This window comes from Anas platyrhynchos, chromosome 14 (genome assembly GCF_047663525.1).
Source record: "Anas platyrhynchos isolate ZD024472 breed Pekin duck chromosome 14, IASCAAS_PekinDuck_T2T, whole genome shotgun sequence".
NCBI classification, from domain to species: domain Eukaryota; kingdom Metazoa; phylum Chordata; class Aves; order Anseriformes; family Anatidae; genus Anas; species Anas platyrhynchos.
In genome coordinates this window covers 15232253-15253515 of record NC_092600.1, presented here as the reverse complement: position 1 = coordinate 15253515, position 21263 = coordinate 15232253, and the positions used below count along the sequence as shown (strand labels likewise).

Sequence of the window (21263 nt, the reverse complement as noted above, 5' to 3'; positions counted from 1 at the left end):
TTTGTAATTATTTGCCCAAAATTTAGTTAATTGTTTAAATGTTTGCAGTATATAGCACACTCATATGTCAGGACATTGCACCAAAAAGAAATCAAAAAAAGTTGCATTATCTCACATGACTAGAGTACAATTTGAAAAAAGAAAATAGCTTTGGTGTAGTAGTTAAGGGAAGGAAATTGCAGGAAATTTTATTGAAAATGCCCCTTAGCATATTGTTTTGTTGTTTTTTCCCACCTTTTTTTAAATTCTCTACAATATTGAATTCCTGATGCTAACCTTTGCAGTCTAGCAAGCTCTGTTTTAAGCTGTAGAGTATTAGCAGTATCCTTTAAAATAAAAGCAGAAGAATATATATATATATATATATATATATTTTTATTCATAATAAAACATGCCTTGAAAATCGATAATCCATGGGAAATTTGATTCTGGTCCCTTTTGTAGTTAAGACCATAAGATTCACCACTAGCTTTCAAAACTCAGTTCTTCCTATTGTAAAGTTGCAACTGTAATTGAAAGGTCTTTGTGTGACTTGGAGCCATGCAGTAGATCACAAAATACAGGTTTAGGAAGATATAATGTAGCATTCAGCACAGTGAGTTTATGCTAACTTAAAAGAGAAAAGAATCTGGTTTAGTTCATAAAGCATACCGTAATTATGTCCTCAGGAGATAAGATCTCTTAAAGTATCTCACAAACTCTTCTGAACATGTGATGGTATAGCATCTGTCAAGTACATGTTCTGTCATTCATAATTCCAAGAGTTTTTTGTATTCTATATTAATTACTGATTTAAAATGACACAAAATTACTTGCTTCATAAGCAGGTCCCTTTGTATCATCTCAAAGTACTTGTATATACTGATTGTCTATACCATGACCTAGTAAGTTTTAATGAACAGTCTCAGTTCTGTAGTTCTGAAACTGCTGTTAAAGCTAATAGTATTAATAATTAATAATAAAGTAATTAATATAGAAACCTCATTAGTGGAGGTGTAGATCGCATTAGTTCAAATCATCATGCTTTTATTTTTGCATGTTTTGTTATATATACACTGTTGTTTCCACACCTTCTGTATTACAGCAACTAATCATAAATATAAGAGCCTTGTAAAACTGCTTAGGAGATGCATACAGAAAATATCAGAGGCATAACAAATGATATTTTTCTTATATCCCATTTCTTTGGCACTCTGACTCATTGATAAGACTGCTTATATATGGGTGTGATTTTAACTGTGCTTTCTGCTGGGAATGCAATTCCATCAGCTTTGCCAGCTGGTATTACCCAGTATACATCTATACTCCCAGCTTTTCTCTTTGATTGGCTCAGGAGTGTTAATGCCCTGGTTTGTCAGCAAGAGAGTCTATTTAGGTGAAATCCTAGTTTAGTGATTAGGAAAAATCAAAAAGTCACCACAAACAGCCTTGAACATTTTGACTGTAAAGCAACCCAGAGAAACAAGTGTCACTGGTGTATAGTTGTGATTCCGTGAAGACGTTTGTATGGTTGGGTATCAAGGTTTTGATACCTAACAAGTAATTTTAATATGCATGTCTGCTAAAATGCTGTAAAGTTTGAAAACTAGTTTCTGTTTGGAAGACCTGTTGTAACATAGTGCTGCTCTATCTATACTCACCGTTTATTCTGATTAGGATTTGTACATGTGTATTTTTTTTCTGAGAGATTAATTTCAGAGTGAGGATATCATTTACTCATGATAAAAGAAGGATTTCCTTCCAAGATAGCAGAGGTGTTGCCTCTGAGTACAGTAATGTGTTGCAAAAAAAACAAGCACCAATAAGCTGTAGCTTCTTGGAATTCTGTCTGCTTTTCTGTGAATTCACTGGCAAAATTTCTGTTCCAGCTTCAGAGAGCTGCTTTTGAAGCAAATTCAGAAGTTTACTGCCCAGATACAGTTTTAGAAGCGAGAAATAAGCTTTGGTCCCTCAACACCAGACTTGAAAAAAGTAATTTATTAAAAATAAATTCCAACCATTTGTTAAATGTAACATTTGTCTTAAGAAAAATGGTGTTTGTGTTCTTGGTAAAATTTACATTGTTAACTTAGTGTGTAGCACAGTCAATATGTTACATGTTTTCTGTCCCATGTTTCTGCAAGAGAGCACTTTTTGTTTATATACATATGACATGTTATATACATATGACCCATTTATATATTCACTGTGTAGGTTAAAACAAACATTTTTTTTTTATTGTGTGTTTATTTTTGTTTGTTTGTTTTGGTTGTTTGATTTATTTTATTTATTTATTTATTTTAAGGCAGGCGCTATGTTTAAGATAGCTTTAAAGAAAGGCACTAAAAGCTCTGTCTTTAGTCAATGTGTATTTGCAGGGCGTACTGGGTATGCCTTCTGTTCACCTTTTGTTTACTACAAAGTGGAATAGGCCATAGTTAGACAGCTTTCAATCTACAAGAACAGCAGTCAAAATGAGTTTAAATATGGAGATAAAGACAAATGTTTCTTATTTAAATTAAACTGTAAATAGTATTATAACTTTCAATTTCTAATCTAGTTTTATTATTCATTTAACAAAATTAAACCAGTTACCAGAGTACCAATGCAATGTTCATAATTTGGAAAGAGATAAATTACAATTGGTGCTGCCAGCTGCCAAATTAAAATCACTTTTGCATTAGTGTGCATTTAAAATATCAGAAACAAGTACCAGGCTCCTCACAAAAAACAGTCTATCTGAGTGTTTCAGCTGCTAAAAAAAAAAAAAAAAAAAAAAAAAAGGAAAAAAATATATTTTAGAATTAATTTAAATTTCTCAGTGACTTGGATCTTATTGGCTGGCTTAGCGCTGTGTAAATAAATAATAGTACTAGACATTACAAAGGCAGACTCTGACCTAGAAAAAGGGTTATCCAGCCAGGCAAGGTTGCTGGTTTTAATCTCAGCCTAAGAGATGGCTGAATATTGGTGTCTGCAAATGCTTAATTACTGGTTTGCATGTACCTTGATAAAATAAAAAAATATTCTTCAAAGGGCATGTATGGTGCTAAACAGACTTAAGGATTTTTCCATGAATGTCTTCAGGATTGGTGAGATTTTCATGGCCTTTTGACAAAACCCATTGTGTTTTGAAAGCTCAATTGCAGCTGTGTTGTTGCTTAAATAGAGGTGGTTAAAAAATCTTATATAAATCACACAAATATGTATTGGTGGATTTCTCAGATATTTGCTATTTATTAATCTTAAACGTATGGCCCTGATAGATTTGTAAGTTTAATGGATGAAGGTTGTTGCAGAATTTTTTTATTGAGCTTGATTTTCTCTGTAAAACAAATTCTAAACAAGAGGAAAGTTTCTGAAGCTCTGTGTGTAACTTCTGTGATAAAGCTTTGTTTTTACAATCCAGAAATGTATTATATTAGACTCATCTGTGATTGTGCGTTTCAGTTTTTAATTTAATTTTTCTGTTCTTGTCTTCAGTAAGTGCAGCTGAAAAGGAACAAAATCAATTAAAGGGTGACTGAGCTCTGGGAATAGAGGAGGTGGCTCTATTTTGTTTTAAAGATGTGAATCAGCAGTTAAGACGTGCGTCTTCCCGATATGTGTAGATTTAAAATATACAGCTTAGAAATAAAAAAAGCTACCACACTCTAACTTTATATATATGTACAGGATATGTACATAGATTGCTGAATTCAAGCCATTTCTTTTAGACACAGTTGTCAATCTCTACTGTAGTCAGTATGTTTTGTTTTGTAGTCCTATATACCTGGCAATTATTTTTTTTTTTCCTGCTGTTAAGTATTATATCAGGGGACTAACTCCTGTTCATCCCAGCCATTGGTTTACTTCCTTAACGTTCCCATATCAGTTTACAGAGCTTTCACCTGCAAGAGAGTGTCCAAACTTTAGTACAATAAATAAATAAGTTATGATTGGGGGGGAAGCATCATATTTTTAATCTTACTCTCTATGCTTTAGATGTTTCTGTGGAATGCTGACTGCATCCTCTTTACCATGGGAATGAGTGCACTGGGACGGTTGGCAGGACAAGCCATGTTTTGCCAACTTGACTGACCATCTGGAGTAATGGAATCAAGGAAATAGAATAGCACTTAGAATAAGAAATTAGTGAAATTAGCAGTGTTGACAGCACAGGAATTTCAGGATTGTCAGTGGATATCTTATGTACCAGAGTAGGAAGGTTTCCCTGGCCTGTAAGAGCAATCTGAAAACTAGCTAGAAGTAATTGTGATAGAGGAATTAGCAGGTAGCAGAAGGGAAGGAAATACATGCAGCATGAAGCTGCATAGATCCCTGAAGGTAAGGTTGAAAGATTTTACCTGATGCAGCGGAGCTGAGATTAGGAGTGCGGACAGTAGTGCTTAAGCAAGAAGGTGAAATAGCTGATGTTATTAGTACCTTGTGTTCTGCAAAAGCTAGTACAGTTTTCATGGAATGATTGTCCATTAGAAATAATTGACTTCTCACTCTGTACCAAATAATATTATTGATGATTTATTTGCATGTACACCTCAAAGGTAAACACAATGTTATGTTCTGGGAAAAGTAGGAAATTGCACAACTGTGTTCGAGCACAGACGTATGAAAAGATTAAGTCATTTACAGTCTTCATCCTAGCCATGGACTGTAGAAATTCTGGGATGGATTTGTGGCAACAAAATTCAGCAGCAGTAAAAACACTGTAGAGAATTTAATTTTTAATATTGTTGGGAAAAGAACATAAAGGTTTGTTCCATTTTATTAAAAAAAAAAAAAAGAAAAAAAAAGGCACCAAACATTCTGAAAAACATCATGCTGCTTGTATGTCATACCATAAAACTTTGTCTTACTGCTTTTTTCTATGTTTAAGAAAGTCTTAAATGAAATAATTTTGAAATTGCCTTGATTGTCTGGCTTGCAGATTATCTTTAAATCTTATACAGCAGCTGCTATTATGATTTCATTGAGTTACAAAATTGGCCTGTGTTTTTCAGTCTGGTAACCTACTAACTTACATAGTTGCATATGCTTCTGGCTAGAGCATATGAATGTAAAGAAAACAGTAGAACAAGCTAAATGGGCATTTAGAACATCTGTCTTTGTGTTAAAAAGGGGGATTTAAATATAATTACAATGTTTTTGGCCATCAGAAGTGCTTGAATTATTAGAAATTACTGATGTTTCCATTTTGTTTCCTTTGTAATGATGTACGTAGTGTTACATATTTACACTATGGCTCTGTGTTGGTAAAGCTTTCTGTTAATGAGAATAAATGTTATTTAAGTAACTATATGAAATAAATATCCTTCTTAGTCATTCCAGAAGTACTGCTGCATGAAAATTATTCAAAGAACAGCCATTGAAATGTTTCTACCATATGAGTACTGAAGTGTAGCTTCAGTCTACATTATTTCTGTTGCTGTTTGGTTTTCCAGTGCATTTGCTTTATTTATTCTTGTGGTGCTGGTATTATTTGAAGTTACTACAGCAACCTGTCACCATTTACTATTATAAAGTATGCTGGGATTTAGTTGCTAGGTGTTGAAGTTTGTTGTCTTACCCATATGACCCTAATATTTTTCAGTTGCTTCTTTTCCTGTATATGTTGCATCCACAGCTAATGTGCACTTGAATAACAGATGGTTTTTTTTCTTTTTGCTTTAGCCAATATTTTGCAATGCTTATACTAAAGGAAGCCAGCATTATAGTTCATTAAAATTTTATATAAATTATGTGGTTGGCTTTTTTTTTTTCTTTTTTTTAAATGGATGGGGAGTTTGAATAGTTTCTGTGACACTTCCTTCTGTTTCATTTTCATTTGACTTTCTCTGTGCTTCTGGTCCTGATAGAATTGTAGTGTTCGTACCATCTATTTTGTTTGTTCCTTACCCAAGTTTTGAAAGAATTTCAGCAAATCAGTTAATTCAAAAAGTATAATTCAGTGCTGCTTCTGTTCCTGGATTCTTTTGTATTTAAATATGTGTGAAGGTTTTAAAATTGGAAAGCATACATTTTGTTGCATCTCTTTGAATGGATCCAATGTATTCCAAAGTTATATCTGATAATTTTTCTGTGAGTATTCTCTCATCAGTTGAATGTTTACTTAGATACTTTATATACATATATATATATATATATATATATATACATATGACCTAGTTTTAATCAGCCTCTCTGCTCTAATTCATGAGATAAATCCTCAACACAGCTGAAATGACTTGTTGGGGTTCTACTTGAAGTTCATCTTGTTTGCTGCAACCTTTTTCATACTATTCAGTCACTATGCACAATGCTTGATTAAATGAAATACTTTTTTGAATCCTAAGCATTAGACTATTGTATTTGTAGGTAGTGCTTGGTTCTGAATTTCCTCTGTCTGTCTAGTGAGCATGCAGCCCGCATTCAAAGTGTAATAAGTAGTTCTTGTGCAGAACTTACTGTATTTTCAAGCAGTTCATGTTCTTTGCATATTCTAGTAGGAGAATTAAACAGCATGGGAGAATTTAAATGAATACATAGAGATTTGCAGATTTGATCACAGCTCTCCCCAGTCCTAAATGACACTGAAGTTCTAGCAGTGATAATGGTGATGCTGAGACAGCATGGGTACTTGAATGATCTGAGGCTGCATTTGAGAAGTGAATGTTTATTGCTGGTGTTTGGGGATTAGGAGGGGAGGGGCAAGCTTTTAACCTATGAAGGAGCTAGCAGTTAATTTCTAATAGTTGAGATTGCAGACAAGAAAATTATTAGATATAAATTGGTATTGGTGCATTTCCCTGCTTAACAGCTGCATGGAAATGATGGAGGAAGTTTTTTTAGCACACCAGCTTTACTGACACCTTTATTTATATACTTATCATTCAGTCACACTAATATGAATTTGATAGTTTTGTTGCAAGGTGGCATATGTGATCTTTGTTTATGGCTCTTTTCAGTAATCAATCAATCATGTGGTAATTTTAAAATGACAATACAATTTTTAAATGACAATATAATAAGAACAGATATAGCTAGACACATTTTAGAAGTTGGTTTCAACAACAAAAAAAAAAACCTTCTTCAAGTCTTTATGCCTTTAAGCAACATAAAAGGTCTATTTAAAGCTTGCAAAGAAATGCTACTTATTTCAAGAAGTGATTATTTAATATTACTGCAGAAAGGCATTTTCTGGCATATGTTTAACTACTAAAAATACAAGCTGTTTTTCATGCATAATATTCTCTAACTTCTGTCAGTAATTTTTTTCAAAATCAAGACATCGGAAGGAAAAACACAGTTTCAATATTGAATCATTTGAAATTCATTCATTATTACTTCCAGCTTCACATTTAACATCACAGAAAATACTTTTCTAACCCATAACTGTAAAAGTGAACTACTACAGCAGGAATATCGGCATTTCTTTTTAAAAAAGCATCATTACCCGAGAACACATGATACCTTACCTGAAATCTTTGGCTTTACCCGCAGAAAATGTGTCTTCCTAGTCTTACAAAGTAGACAAGCCTGTTACTAGCACTAGTGTCACTCCAAAAGAAGGTATAATAGGTCCTTTATATTGTAATTTTCACTGTTTGTATGCCAGAAGTGTACTGGGTCTGCTCACGTAGGAATAAATAAAAAAAATAAAAAGGCAGTACAAACTGAACAGCAGCTAACATATGAAACTGAAAGACCTCTAGTGGCCACAACCTGAAGTTAAAGAAGGCTTCCCTTTAAGTGGTAGACAAAATGGTCGGGGATGGCAAACTGCAGCTGATACTTTGGTAATGTGTGTCTGTGTTGCCTTTCTGGCGTAACAAAAGTGTAAAGTGAATCTGAGTTAAACTGAGAATCTGATTAGTAACAAGGGGAAATAAGCTTCTGGTCAGAGGGACTGGGGAGTCACCTCTAGCTATCCTAAACAAGCATGATGAAAAGGTTCAAATCAAGCTAGAAAATTATTTTGTATCATCTCCTTCATAATCTCTTCTTTTAATATAGTGAAGGCAGGTTCAATTTAAAACAAGAATTCAGACAATTAGAATGCATCAATAAGGAGGATTCTTTTCTGTCTTACAGGTGTACTAACAATAGTTAAGCTTGCTACTACTGAGAAATGAGGAATATCTTTCTGAATCTCAGTCAAAGGCAGTGAAAACCTAGGCTTATAGATAATTTTATATTTTGCAACACTTCATCTTAAGGAATTTAGAAAAAAAGTATTTTCTTTTGAGGAAGTTTGGAGTTTTGAGAGATGAAAATAATAGTATTTTATAGAAGCTTTAGAGTTCTGTAGTAGTTACTTAAACATCTGTAAAATATATCCTTTCTTGCACTATTTCTTCCTGTAAAATACCATAGCCTTTGTTTCTAGGATGATTAGAAAGTTTTGATCAAATATATTTTTTCTTCCTATGAATTCATAATGAATCCTAGGAAATATCACTTTCCTTTTAAGAGTCTTATAGTAAGACTGAGTTGTATTTTATATATAAAGTTTTCTGGTTGCAGATTGTGTGCTTCCATGTGCTTTTCATAAATGGTGCAGATTTTTTCTCCAGAGCCTATTGCCAGGGTAGCTTTTGAATTACCCTCTCTGAGTTCTTACTATGTTTCGCATATGGGCTTGTGAAAGTTGTCATTTGATATTATTTTAATATCCTTTAAAAATAATTATTAGGCATTTGGAATAGGTCTGATTTAGAAAGAATACAATCCAATATCTAAATTCATCTAGATGTGTGTTATGTTTCAACTGATTTTTTCTCGTTTTCTTTCAGAGTCATTTTGTTGCATGCATGACAGCAATCTTAAACCAGATGAACAACCAGCATTACTCAGTTTACATTGAAACTTTTCAGACAAGTTCAGAGCTAGTGGTGAGTACAAAACAAACACATAGATGATAAATGATTAGAAGTATTTTATTAGCTATGAAAAATAAAGTGTTGTTTTGAACTATCTTGCCTGATTCTTCTTAGCATGAAGTCCGTTTATGTACATTTTCTGCCTCTCCATCATTTTATTGCCTCCCTCTTCTAATGGTGTCTTTGTACAATACTAAGATCAGAAATTTGGAAAGATATAAATGTCACTATTGTTGTCCATAGCACTTAGGAAGTAATTTAATAATCAAGCATTAAGTAATGGGATCTTTGTTTCACTCTGTTTTGAGGAGAAACAACAACAAAAAAACATACCACCACCAACAACAAAAAACAGCAGCAAAGCAATCCCTGACTATTCCAACCCTTCATCCACATTCTGCACATCGTGATCTAGTTCCACTGTTGGTCAAGATAATGTTGTGTGCTAAATGCAATTAAATGCAACTTTTTATATCAGTTCCTGGCATAAATTAATGCTATTTGGTGTGCATTTCTGTTTCGTACCATTGGTCACTGGTTTCATGAGACCTTTTTCCCTTAATTTATACTCCTGACATAAGTCCAAAATAAGTTCAGGTATTGGCTAAGGTTTTGTTTACACGATCTATGGGTTCTCTGTGGAAGTAATACGTTCAGTTGGCAAGATTTGTCCGCTTTCCTTTCTTTGTTATAGTCAGTGTTGTGCCATAACTGAAATTCTAGCAGATCAAATCATGGCTAAATTTTGCAATTCTTCATGTGCCTGAATTTGCCTGAAAACATAGGAGTATTTTAAAATAACTTCAGCTTCCAATCAGTTTACGTACTTGAGGTACTTGGTCCTAAATAATATCTAGAAATTCTAATGAAGACTATCAGGTGTAGTAATACTTCATCTGCTTGAACAGATCTGAAGAGCACATTTAAAAACAAACAAACAAACAAACAACTTTTTTTTCTCCATTTATAAAGGCATCAATTTGTTGTCTTCTTGAGCATAAGTATGTCAGTGAAGATAAAGACTGTTTTTCAAACCATGGTGTTGAAAGCTATTGTTCGCTTTTTTCTCTAAGTAATTTGACAAAGTACAAATGTTGCAGAGAACTGCTTGTGAGGTTTTGGTAATACATGTAGATGATGACATTTCATCTTGCTAGCCTCAGATTTTTACCCGACTTGCTCAGAAATTCAGGGGTAAAACTGCATATATGCACTATACATGAAATAGAGCTTGAATTATGATGTTCATTTTATTTTTGTTCAGTATACCAGAATCTCTAAACAGTTGTTGGAAAAATATATATTTTTGGAGGATTTTCTGTCTGTGCCTTAAATTTTTTATTTAAAATACTAAAATTAGACTAAATCGACTAAGTAGAAAACTGTATTGTTTTTCAGATCTGTTAATTTGTTATGCATTATGAGACTGGCTAAATAATACGCAGTTCAGCAGCTTTCCTATATACTATATATAGTACTAAAACTTTTTATTTCCATTCATTTATGGCATATCTTTTCTTAAGAGCCCAATGTAACAACTTCCTTCATTTTGATTCTGGGGCTGCTCTTTTGCAGAACTTCAGTTCCAGCCCTGGGTTTACTGGTATCAGCGGGATTTTTTTCCATTAACTTCACTAGGAGCAGAGTGGAGCCCTTCCTCTTTGTTCTTTAATTGCAGGAGGAACACTTATGTGACTGTGTAACACAAAGTTTATTTACTGTATTTTGCTGTTCTAGGACTTCTTGATGGAAACATTCATAATGTTCAAAGATCTCATTGGAAAAAATGTTTACCCTTCAGACTGGATAGCAATGAGCATGGTGCAGAACAGGTAAAGTGGGGCTGGAAGTTCAGTGCTTGTGTTTTGTGTGCTTCTGAAAAGTGAACTTGTTTTATATCTTCTGAAAAAAAGTGAAGTTTTGCCATTCCAACTAAGATAATACCATTCCAATTTGGTGAATGTCAAGAAGAGGTCAACATCTGAAATAATTTACTGACGATACATTAAATAGCTAGCTGCCTGTGCTCTAAATCCAGGTACAACAAAGGAAAGAATAAGTAACATTGAAGTGGAAGTAGATAGTTGGTTTGTACGGTCAGTGACAGTCAACAGAAGCCAAACTGTAAAAGGCCAGTTAATTCTTAATTGTATCATTTCAGCATGTCCTCTGTGAGTTAACTGTGATGCAAGAGCTAGAAAGCAACTTTTTTTTTCTTTTTTTTTTTTTTTTTTACTGATCTGATATGCTTTGTTGGATCGCTAAGAAGATCATAAAGACCAGGTCTTTGAGGGCATCTCTGTATTTGTAGGAGAAGTCTGGGTCCAGGATGCTTTTTGAGGAAGTGTATTGCTATCTTATGTATCATCTGGGGATTCATTGAGATTGATTACTTCAAACATCTACATTACCTATGTAGATCAAGTTGTCATCTAAGCAGAAGCTTGTATAATCAAGTTTATCATACTTCCTGCTATTTACACTATGAGAAATTGCTATTAATAAGGTATCTTTGAGAACTCCAATATAATAAAATTAACTAAAGGAAAAATATCTTAAACCATGCAGATTGTACACTTTAACCTGTGGCTATAATCTGTCTGATTTGGTGTTGTCATAAATGATAGTGGGATAAGCCAAGCATTGATTGATCATGAGAATGTTGGTTGATCCTGTGTATTGCCCATTGGAATTGTTTATTGCATATTCATTTAAATTATTATTATATTAGATGATGTGCTGTTTGCTCTTAAGGCATATTGTTATTCCCAAAGCCTCTTAATTGGCCAAAGACAATTCCCAAAGTGAGGCAGAGGCTCACTGATGTGGGAGTGTTCTTATTAGCAACTGAGAATCAACAGAGTACTTTAACAGAGAGGAAACAGAATGTTTTCTTGTTTGTTTGTTTGTTTGTTTTTATTTACCTTTCCTCTTTCCTTCCATTAACAGTAAGTTGGGAAGAATGTTCTTTTTCATGTCATGCTAGATGGGGCAGAATGCTTTGGAAAATAGTAAAATCCTCACTGAGGTCATAATACCTGATATAATAGCTGAGTTATTTTTGTGATCCTTCATGGTCAATTTAATTAACTTTTGTTAATGAGGGTTGCTTACTGCACACTTCTTCCTAGTTGCTGCTGCTTGTAAGTGCACTTTATTCCACTTGTGGTACATAGATGATTGGCTATCAGCTTATTAAAAGCAGTAATTCCTAGGTACGTGGCTTTGTAGGGAAATGCTTTTTCTGGTTTAGGTAAAATTGTATAGTCCGCTTCATCTCTCAGGTATTCATAATTTTAATTTAGAGGCACATCATTTCTCCCAAGCAATACCCATACCTCATTGTCTTCCTGAACTGCATAGGATCTGAGATTCACTGAGTAAAAGAAATGGTTAGGGCAGTTAGCAATTGAAACATTCACATCCCTTCTGTTCCTCTGGGCTTTGAAATGGTAATCGCTCAGACTGAGTTTGAAAACACTTGATTATATCATAATTAGTGCATTGAATCAGTTTTGGTTAGAGTCCAGTCTGAAGTGGTTTCGTAAGCATATCCATTGTTTCTGTGTCCATATGATTTGTTTTTTGAATCTTGTCAACATTATACTTAGGTATTTTAGTCTACTTTAGGTAAACTACAAATAAAATTCTGCAGGACTTTTTCACCAGTGCATCTTAAGGTTGGACCCTATTTGCTGAAAAAGTCCATGTGAGATAAGCATAGGATATTTTCTAACACCAGTAGTTAAGCTTTTTATAAAATATGTTTTCATTACCTGTGTCTGTGATTGTTTTCAGACATAATTCAGAGTCAAGTGATCCCTAGACCATTTTAAGTCTAACTTGAAGAGTTTAGCACTGATGGTATTTGGCAAAACAGCTGGAAATATTGCTGATTTTCTTTCATTATACATACTAAAAATAGCTGCTTTTTTGCAGATGAACTGCTTGGTAACACCCTCAAGACCTGGTACCTCAAGATCTCATGTAGCTCATATGTTGTAGTGGCACTATTAGTTCAGGAAAATCTAATTATAGCTTCAAATCAGTGCCACCTGCAACCCCAGGTATCTCACCATTCGTCAGACTACCAGCAACTGTATATTGTATCATTAGGTCCTGGCCAACCTGCAGAATGAGGCAGAAAAAGTTCCATTTCTTCACCTAGCACAGGGTAACATTTGAAGAAATGGAAAGTAGGGATTTAGGGATTTCAGACCTTTTTTTTTTTTTTTTTTTTTTTGCTAACATTGATGAATGGCTTAGTTAAACATGACTTCTGAAAAAGTAAAATAAAATAAAATTCCACACTACACATATGCATATTTCTCATCAACAGTATCTTTGAATAGAAAAAGTCTTTTCAGAGCAAGTAGCTGGTTATAGTACTGATCTGTGAATTACAAAAAAAAAAAAAAGTTGATTTGTGCTTTATGAGGAGATGGCATTTATAAAGTTGCAAGCACAGACTTTAACAAGTGCATGCAACAAGTTTAGTAGCTGTTGGACTGCGTTTTCTTTTAGACATTATGAATAAAAAAACTTGGGCTGGTATTCACAATTTAAGAACGTTTTTCAAGAATGACAGAATGGTTTGGGAAAGAAGGGATACTGAATGCAGTTGCAGGAAGTATGGGAACATGCCTTTTTCAAACAAGTTTAATTTAAATACATATGGGAGGGATGCTGCAAACTGTATATTGCTGCTGAAAACACAGTCTTCCATCTATCTGTTGGTGGAAATGGAAACTTTTATTTTCACATTTTAGAAATATTTGCTACTGTTACTGGTATTGATGTCAGTGGATATTGTGACTGTGCACAAGTGCTAGTGGAACTGACTCTACACAAGAGAAACAAATCCAGTTAATAAGACTGTGCTTTATTCTTTACTCCAGCTGGTGCTGGAGTTCATTCTGAGACTTGGTTCTGTCTCTGACAATTGTGATGGGATTTTTAAATAGAGAATATCAAATTATATATCAAAATAGGAAAAAAAATCCTTAATTTTACTTTCTTGATTATTAATAGGAAGTGATTCTATTCTCAGAGGAAAACTCTGATTTATTCTATACAGATATGTTTCAACAGTTGGCATAAAATATTGCCTGGCTCATTGTTTGTCTTGCAGAGAATAAAAAGGGGCGTTTATTTATTTATTCCTAGGAGAGGAAAAAATGCAGACACTTCATGTTAGTTTTTGCTCTTGTTTTCAGGCATGCATTAGGAGTTAAGATTGATTTATGTAACTAAATATGGATGACAGCATTGCAGTTTATCCTGAGCAAATAAGACAGAATTTGAAAGGCTGATCTATTGTGTATAAATATTTTTTTTTCTTTCTTTTGGTCTCATTTTCCTTGGGAAACATTTGGCTGGCCTAAACAGGCTTGACAGAAATGCATCTGTTTTTATCAAGTGCTTGAATTTTCAGGGGGTCAGTCAGAAGGCATTTTCACACATGCTTATGGCATATTGCATAACTTTGTAAATTAAGTACATGAAAAAGTATTCTAAGCAACAAGTGTAAATGTCTAATGAAAATATCCCTTAGTGTATGAATGCACAAGAAGGTATATGAAACATAACAGGTTCAGATGGCTTGTACTGTTCAGTCATCATTTTAATCATTAGTGATAAGATGTGCACTTAGAGGGTTTGTTTCTGCTATGAGACTAAAAATGTGCTGAAATACAATTTTCCTCTGTGTGTGTGTATATAATGCGTATGTAATGGTCCTTTCAGAGGTAGAACATTTTATTTATTAATTTATTGTTCTTCTACATTGGATATTTGGTGCACAGTGTCCCCAGATTGATGGATTTGTATTTCCTTTCCATTAAATCTAGGCAACTCTGTTTCCTACTTGTCTTTCCAAGTTCTCACAAAAGACAGTACTTTAGTAGAACAAATGGAATAAGATTTGCCTAGGAAAATGGAATAAGGCAGATAAAGAGAAGAGGCAGTTGTTTCACTGTGGATTGTAAGCTTACTTCCATGGAGAGTTACAATTCCAGCTGCAGCTGATATGTCTGACTGAGCCATTCAGTGCTTTGCTGTCTTATAAAGAGAACATCTCTTACAACCATGTGTGATTAAATCTGGTTCTGCCTGACGTAACCCTACATTTCAAACAATCACATCTTCCTAATACTTAATACTACAGTATGTTTACTCACACTAACTGTATGTTGCCCGTTGTTAACCATGTTATGGAATTGTCTGCTTACTGAGCACCTAAACAATTATGCGGTGACTGCAGCAGATCATCCAAGGCCATCTTGACTGCAGCAAGACAGGCTATTGCATATCATGGTCACAGTACACATTAAGTGTGTATTACGTTTGATGGTAGTCATTTAGTCTTTCATCTAAAATGTAGAGAGAAAACATGCTGTGAGTCATCCTTTTCCCCTCCCACTGCAAAGTGGCTCATCTTTCTTGGGGCTGATTCCTAGGATGCTCATGCTTGTAGAGTACAAGTTCTTCAATTACAAGTGAAAATCTCAGTGAGGAGAACAACCCAACTCAGAAGAACTTGTTAATGTGGTGTTTTCAGAAATTCAGCAAGATATAACCTGTTGTATGTGTACTGAAAACCCCTGTTGTATGGGTACTGAAAAATTCAGTACCCATAATTTTCATCAGGTGTAGAAGCTATACCACAATCTTTCCATGCTCTCTTTTCTGACAAGTAACTTCAATCAATGCTTCATATCTGAAGGTATTTCTAGGAAATTAAAAATGAGACAACTGCATATATGTAACATTATTTTGAACAGCTATCTTGTATTTTTGAAAGCTACATCACAAAATAACCCTGTTGGTGTACTATGAATTTAATGCATAATGATCTTTTTAAGACCTAATCTTTTGGTTCGGTGCAACTACCACTGTATTGATACAGTGTATCTGTATCAATATCTGTATCAGATACACTGTATTGTTTCAGTTGTGAAGTAGTAAACTCACGTAAGTAACACTTAGACAAAAGGGAGTTGCATATTTGTCTGTAATTACAGTTTGTATTCTTATCTTCAGAAAAAGTCAGGCTTCCTTGGAAGTTAAAAAAAAATAAAAAATACACAATCTATATTGAATGTGTTTACTTGCTAAGTATTTTCAATAAGAATGTCTGAAAAAATCGAAAGTACATATACCGTTATAAAATAATACAAGTAGAGAGAATTTATTTCAAATACAGAAAATTTATTAAATGGGGAAAAGAAAAAGCAAAGCCCAAATACTTCTTTTTTTTTTTTTTTTAACCTTTAAAATGTTTTGTTGAGATCATAAATAAAATACAGAGCCTGAATGCAGAGCTTTAAAAACAAACTAAATGACAATAACAAGAAAAAAAAAGCCCACTTAGTATTATGCACTGGCTATCCACAGCGTTATCCATTACTTTAATGTAATAGCGCAATTTTAATCATTTGACATTTGAATAATAGGAGTATTTCTTTCTGTAAATTTATTTATCAAACTATCACCTTTGCACAAGTATTAGACATATAAAAATGAGGACTAAATGATATATAGAAATATTGCAGTAAGGGTAAATTAGTGTTAGCAGAGGGAAAACAAATATGACAGTATTTATTAGTGTATGGCATTCTGAAGCAACCATGTTAAGTCACGTATGGTTCTGACTTTGTATCTTTTATTCCCAGTCTTGATCTAGCACCAAAGACGTGTGATTTTTATTTTATTTTATTTTTAATCAAGATATTACTACTCTGAAAACAATTAGCTGAAGTACATGAAAAAGGAGAGCAAACTCAAGTTAAAAGATACTCATGGTATAAAGAAAATTACTGAGAATGCTTTTCCAAATATGTTACTTGTATCAGGAAGCATTATACCAGCTTTTTATCCACTTGGTTCTCAAGCTTTGATGTTTCTTGAAAGCATGCTAAAGATCACATTTTCAAAAGAGTTTTGCATGGTTGTGTACCTAATATACAGTTTCAAAAAATTATTTTGTATCCTAAATGGGAGATAAGCAGTGTTTAAAACATGCTGTAAGTAGATGCTGAATTAAGAGCTGCATATAAACAGATTGCTAGCAAAATAGACATCTCAAATGGAAACTGTCATGTTTTGCATTTGATTGTACAGCAGCAAAACAATTGCTCATTCTTGTCTTTGTCTAGGTGTTGCTTTTGTACTACTGTCATACCTCTGATATTTTGTAGCATGTAGTGGTTTTGTATGCTTGGCATAGCTATTCAAGGTAAATTTTCAAATAATAAGCACTCTACTAATAAAGCAATTGAATTGTACAAAACAAGTTTTAACTGAGACAGGAGAAGCTGGGTAATAGTTACTTCTAACTCTATGCTGTTTGCATAGAATCTTGTCATACATTGAAATAAGCGTTTAGGAAAATTCTAATAAAAAAGCAATTTTCATTCGGTCTGAATGGTACAAAAATTCTGCTTCAGTCTGTAGTAATACTGAATTGAAACAAAGGAAGAAATATGATTAAATTATACTACTTTCTTTGCACCAGTGGTCATATTTTTCCAGTTACCATGGAAGTGAATTGCTTCTTAAGTGTTGACATTATGATGCTCTTAATAACAAGATTTCACGTGGCTGCAAGGTTTTTAAGTAGTGTTTCTTTTTTACATTGCCCTTCATGATAGTTTGCCAGTTTGTTAGCAGTTTATTTCTGTGGTTAACTTGTAAAGATTTTTTGTTGTCTAGCCATTATCTTCACCTGTTTTCTCAGTCTTTCCCCTGCTGTTTTGGTCACTGAAATACTAAATGTACGTTTCTGATTTCCCCTGTCACATTGATTGATTGCCTAGTCTCTCTGTGTACTTAATATCTTCAGGTGTAGTTTATAATTGCTGGTCATTGTTTCGGTCATTGATAATGATCAGCATTTGTGATTGTGTCTGACGTGCTTTGCAACTCTCCTTAATTTCACATGCTGTCTTGTAGCTCTACATGCAAGAAAGAAGAGGAAAGATGGCAGAGGCCCACAAGAGAATCAATTGACTTTAGTAGCTGCTTCTCCTTTGTGCCTGCTTCATGTTAAAAAAAAAAAGGTGTCCTCTGCAAAGGCATGAGGATGCTCCTATCAAGTCAACATAAATGATATGGAAGCATTATTTTGGCTCTGTTTTCCCTACTCTAGTTTCATTTAATTGGCATAACTAGCCAATGCCTGTCACAGCTCAGAATAGACCTTCAAAATAATAGTTGATGCATCTCCTAGGCTTTGAAAGAACTCTCATATTCTTTCATGCTCAAGTAGAGGGTTTACTAATGAAAGTGCTGATTGATTGGCCTTTGGGGATTACAAACACAAACTTGCCAAACTAAAGTTAATGCAGCTCCTCCTGTCTTTAATTGTGGGCCACATTCTCTGAAGGAAAAGCACAGGGCATTTGGGAAGAAGAATTGAATTTTAAAGTGTTTTTGTGTCTTCATTGTTTTTCAGATATGGTATTAAAAATACAAATTTTTAAAGGTTTCTTGGAGTAAGAGCTTTCACAACACAGGAAATAATGTTCTTTAAGCTTTTTTATTTATTTTTTTTTCCAATTATCCAGTAAAAGTCCATATTCGATTACATCTTTGCAGATATCATTGCAGTGTAGTCATACCTTTAGAAGACATAGTGAACATGGGTTTGGGTTCATAGATAACTAGATGACTGAATTCAGTCTTCACCTCAGTATCTGGATTACTTATCTCAAAGTTGAAACCATGAACTTCCAAATTTTATGCTGTATTGTGTGAACTTGAGAAGACATCTCAGTGCTCTTAGACTATTGCTTTAGGAAGGATTCATGTATGAGAGTCAGAGGGATGGTGCACTCATGGTTTTGGCCTTTCATAAAATTTTGTGGGCCCAGAATTTTATTTCTTTTATTTATTTTGGCTACTCAGAAAATTGTATGTGCAGAGCTAAGTGAAGAACATTGTTTGAACTGTGAGCAGAAGAGGAGTGCTGAGTCTACTGAGTGCTTAGCCTTTTTGCAACACCAAGCTCTTTTATTTACATGGCTATTCATGGTTTTAAATACAAAGGGATATTAGACTACTATTTGTAATTATCTTGGCCACAGTGTTCTGAAACTAGATGCAGAGAAAGATGTCTTTGGCAAAGCCACTGAAGAACAGCAATGCCTATTTAAGTTGATAGATTGCAGTGGAGAGCCATTACTTAAAAATAATTTCTTAATGCAGTTTCCTTTGGCTTTACCTTCATGCATAAAGTCTGCTAAAGTTCACTTTTTTTTTTTTTTTTTTTAACTGTAATCATCTCTTTGATTTATGCTATAAGGAGCTGGTGCACTAGTTCTAACTTGTTTGCTATAAATAACTTGGAGTTCCAGATCTATTTTTTAGGTTTATCCCCTATTTGCACTTCAAAAGCAGAGACAATGTGCAGACCTATGGTACTATTAAATAGTCACTTCTAAGGAATAACCTTGGAACCCTACTTTGATTAGCATCATGACTACATGACTGCTTATGACTACATCTTTTCTGTATTTCACTCCCTCTATTTAAATTTGTCTGGAAAACAATTGGAAATAAAATCTTTGTCTTAACATGACATACATTTTCAGCTTTTTTGGTCTTAGATTGTTAGTGTATTTTACAGTGCTATTTGAGCCATATTTAGAATATACATCCAGTGGTGTAGGATTCTATTCTTTGGGCTTTAATATTAAGACTTCTTATAGTGCTTGTCAGAATTTGAAATCAATTTATCTGCCAGTAAAATAAATAAAAGTAGAAGCAGTAGGACACTGAGAAGGGTACAGGACATAGCAGCAGCTGAACCATGATGATCCTGTTGCTCTTCTAAGCCAAAGCCTTGCCTTTGTATATTTAAATTAAGAGCAGAGACTTTGGCCTTGAAGATCATCCATAAATATCCAGGCCTAAGAGGCTGGTAAATTAGAATAACAAATGCTTATAAACTCAGAAATTATAATTGAAATGACTGTGGGTAAAGGAATTTTAATTATTTTAGATCAAAATTGCTTCAATCAATGAGAAAATAAATTCCATATTACTCAGGTAACCGTAGAGATCTCTCATAATTGAACATTTGAAATAATATATTTATAGCCCCTTATAGTGATTAAAGTTAGTGGCAAATGTGAACAAGAGAAGTTTAATAACAAAAAACATCTAATTGAATTATATGTATGAGAAACCAAAATCCTGTCCTTTAATCAGTCTAAAGTTGGAAAGCAGAACTGAGCAGATCTCTCCACATTCCAAGGAATGTTAAGCTCCAATGATCTACTATGGAAGGAAAGGGATGGGGAGCAGATTGTGGCCCTCACAATCCACAAGGAAACTGTTGGCAACCTGCTACAGCACTTAGATGTACGCAAGTTGATGGGGCTGGATGAGATCCACCCGAGAGTGTTGAGAGAACTGTTGGAAGAACTGGCCAAGCCGCTTTCCATAATTTATCAGCAGTCCTGGCTATCAGAGGAGGTCCCAGTCAACTGGTGGCTAGCAAACATGATGGCCATCTACAAGAAGGGCTGGAAGACCCTGTCAGGTAGACCCGGGAAACTATAGGCCTGTTACTTTGACCTCAGTGACAGGAAAGCTCATGGAACAGGTTATCTTGAGTGTTATCACGTGGCACTTGCAGGCAAGCAGGTGGTCAGGCCCAGTCAGCATGGGTTTATGAAAGGCAGGTCCTGCTCGATAAACCTGATCTTCTAGGACAAAGTGATGTGCTTGGTGGATGAGGGAAAGGCTGTGGATGTGGTTTACCTTGACTTCAGTAAGGCTTTTGACACCATTTCCCACAGCAGTCTCCTCAAGAAACTGGCTGCTCTTTGCTTGAACTGGTGTACACTTCATTGGGTTAGAAACTAGCTGGGTAACCAGGCCCAAAGAGTCGTGGTGAATGGAGTTAAATCCAGTTGGAGGCTGGTCACTAGTGGAGTCCCCCAGGGCTCAATACTAGGGCCAGTTTTCTTTAACATCTTTATTGATGATCTGGATGAGGGGATCGAGTGCACCCTCAGTAAGTTTGCAGATGACACCAAGTTAGGTGCGTGTGTTGATCTGCTCGAGGGTAGGAAGGCTCTGCAGGAGGATCTGGATAGGCTGCACCGATGGGCTGAGGTCAACTGCATGAAGTTTAACAAGGCCAAGTGCCGGGTCCTGCACCTGGGGCGCAATAACCCCAAGCAGAGCTACAGGCTGGGAGATGAGTGGTTGGAGAGCTGCCAGGCAGAGAAGGACCTGGGAGTGATGGTGGACAGTCGGCTGAATATGAGCCAGCAGTGTGCTCAGGTGGCCAAGAAGGCCAACAGCATCCTGGCTTGCAAAAGAAACAGTGTGGCCAGCAGGGCTAGGGAAGTGACTGTCCCCCTGTACTTGGCTCTAGTGAGGCTGCACCTTGAGTACCGTGTTCAGTTTTGGGCC

The 21263-nt window shown here is 34.8% G+C and overlaps 2 protein-coding genes across 3 annotated transcripts in view; one reads left to right on the top strand and one right to left on the bottom strand.

The window, feature by feature from the left end:
* INSYN2B (inhibitory synaptic factor family member 2B) overlaps positions 1–7636 on the bottom strand; it is a 38106-nt gene extending 30470 nt beyond the window's left edge. For both annotated transcript variants that reach the window (XM_013104521.5, XM_005024958.6), the window contains exon 1: positions 7434–7636. The gene's annotated coding sequence lies outside the window, so the exon portion shown is untranslated. The remainder of the gene's footprint in view (positions 1–7433) is intronic.
* The window catches only part of DOCK2 (dedicator of cytokinesis 2), a 188867-nt gene that overhangs the window by 108208 nt on the left and 59396 nt on the right, over positions 1–21263 (top strand). Inside the window, exons 28-29 of the mRNA XM_005024959.6 lie at positions 8751–8849; positions 10575–10669. Coding sequence (XP_005025016.4) covers positions 8751–8849; positions 10575–10669 — 194 coding nt within the window. The remainder of the gene's footprint in view (positions 1–8750; positions 8850–10574; positions 10670–21263) is intronic.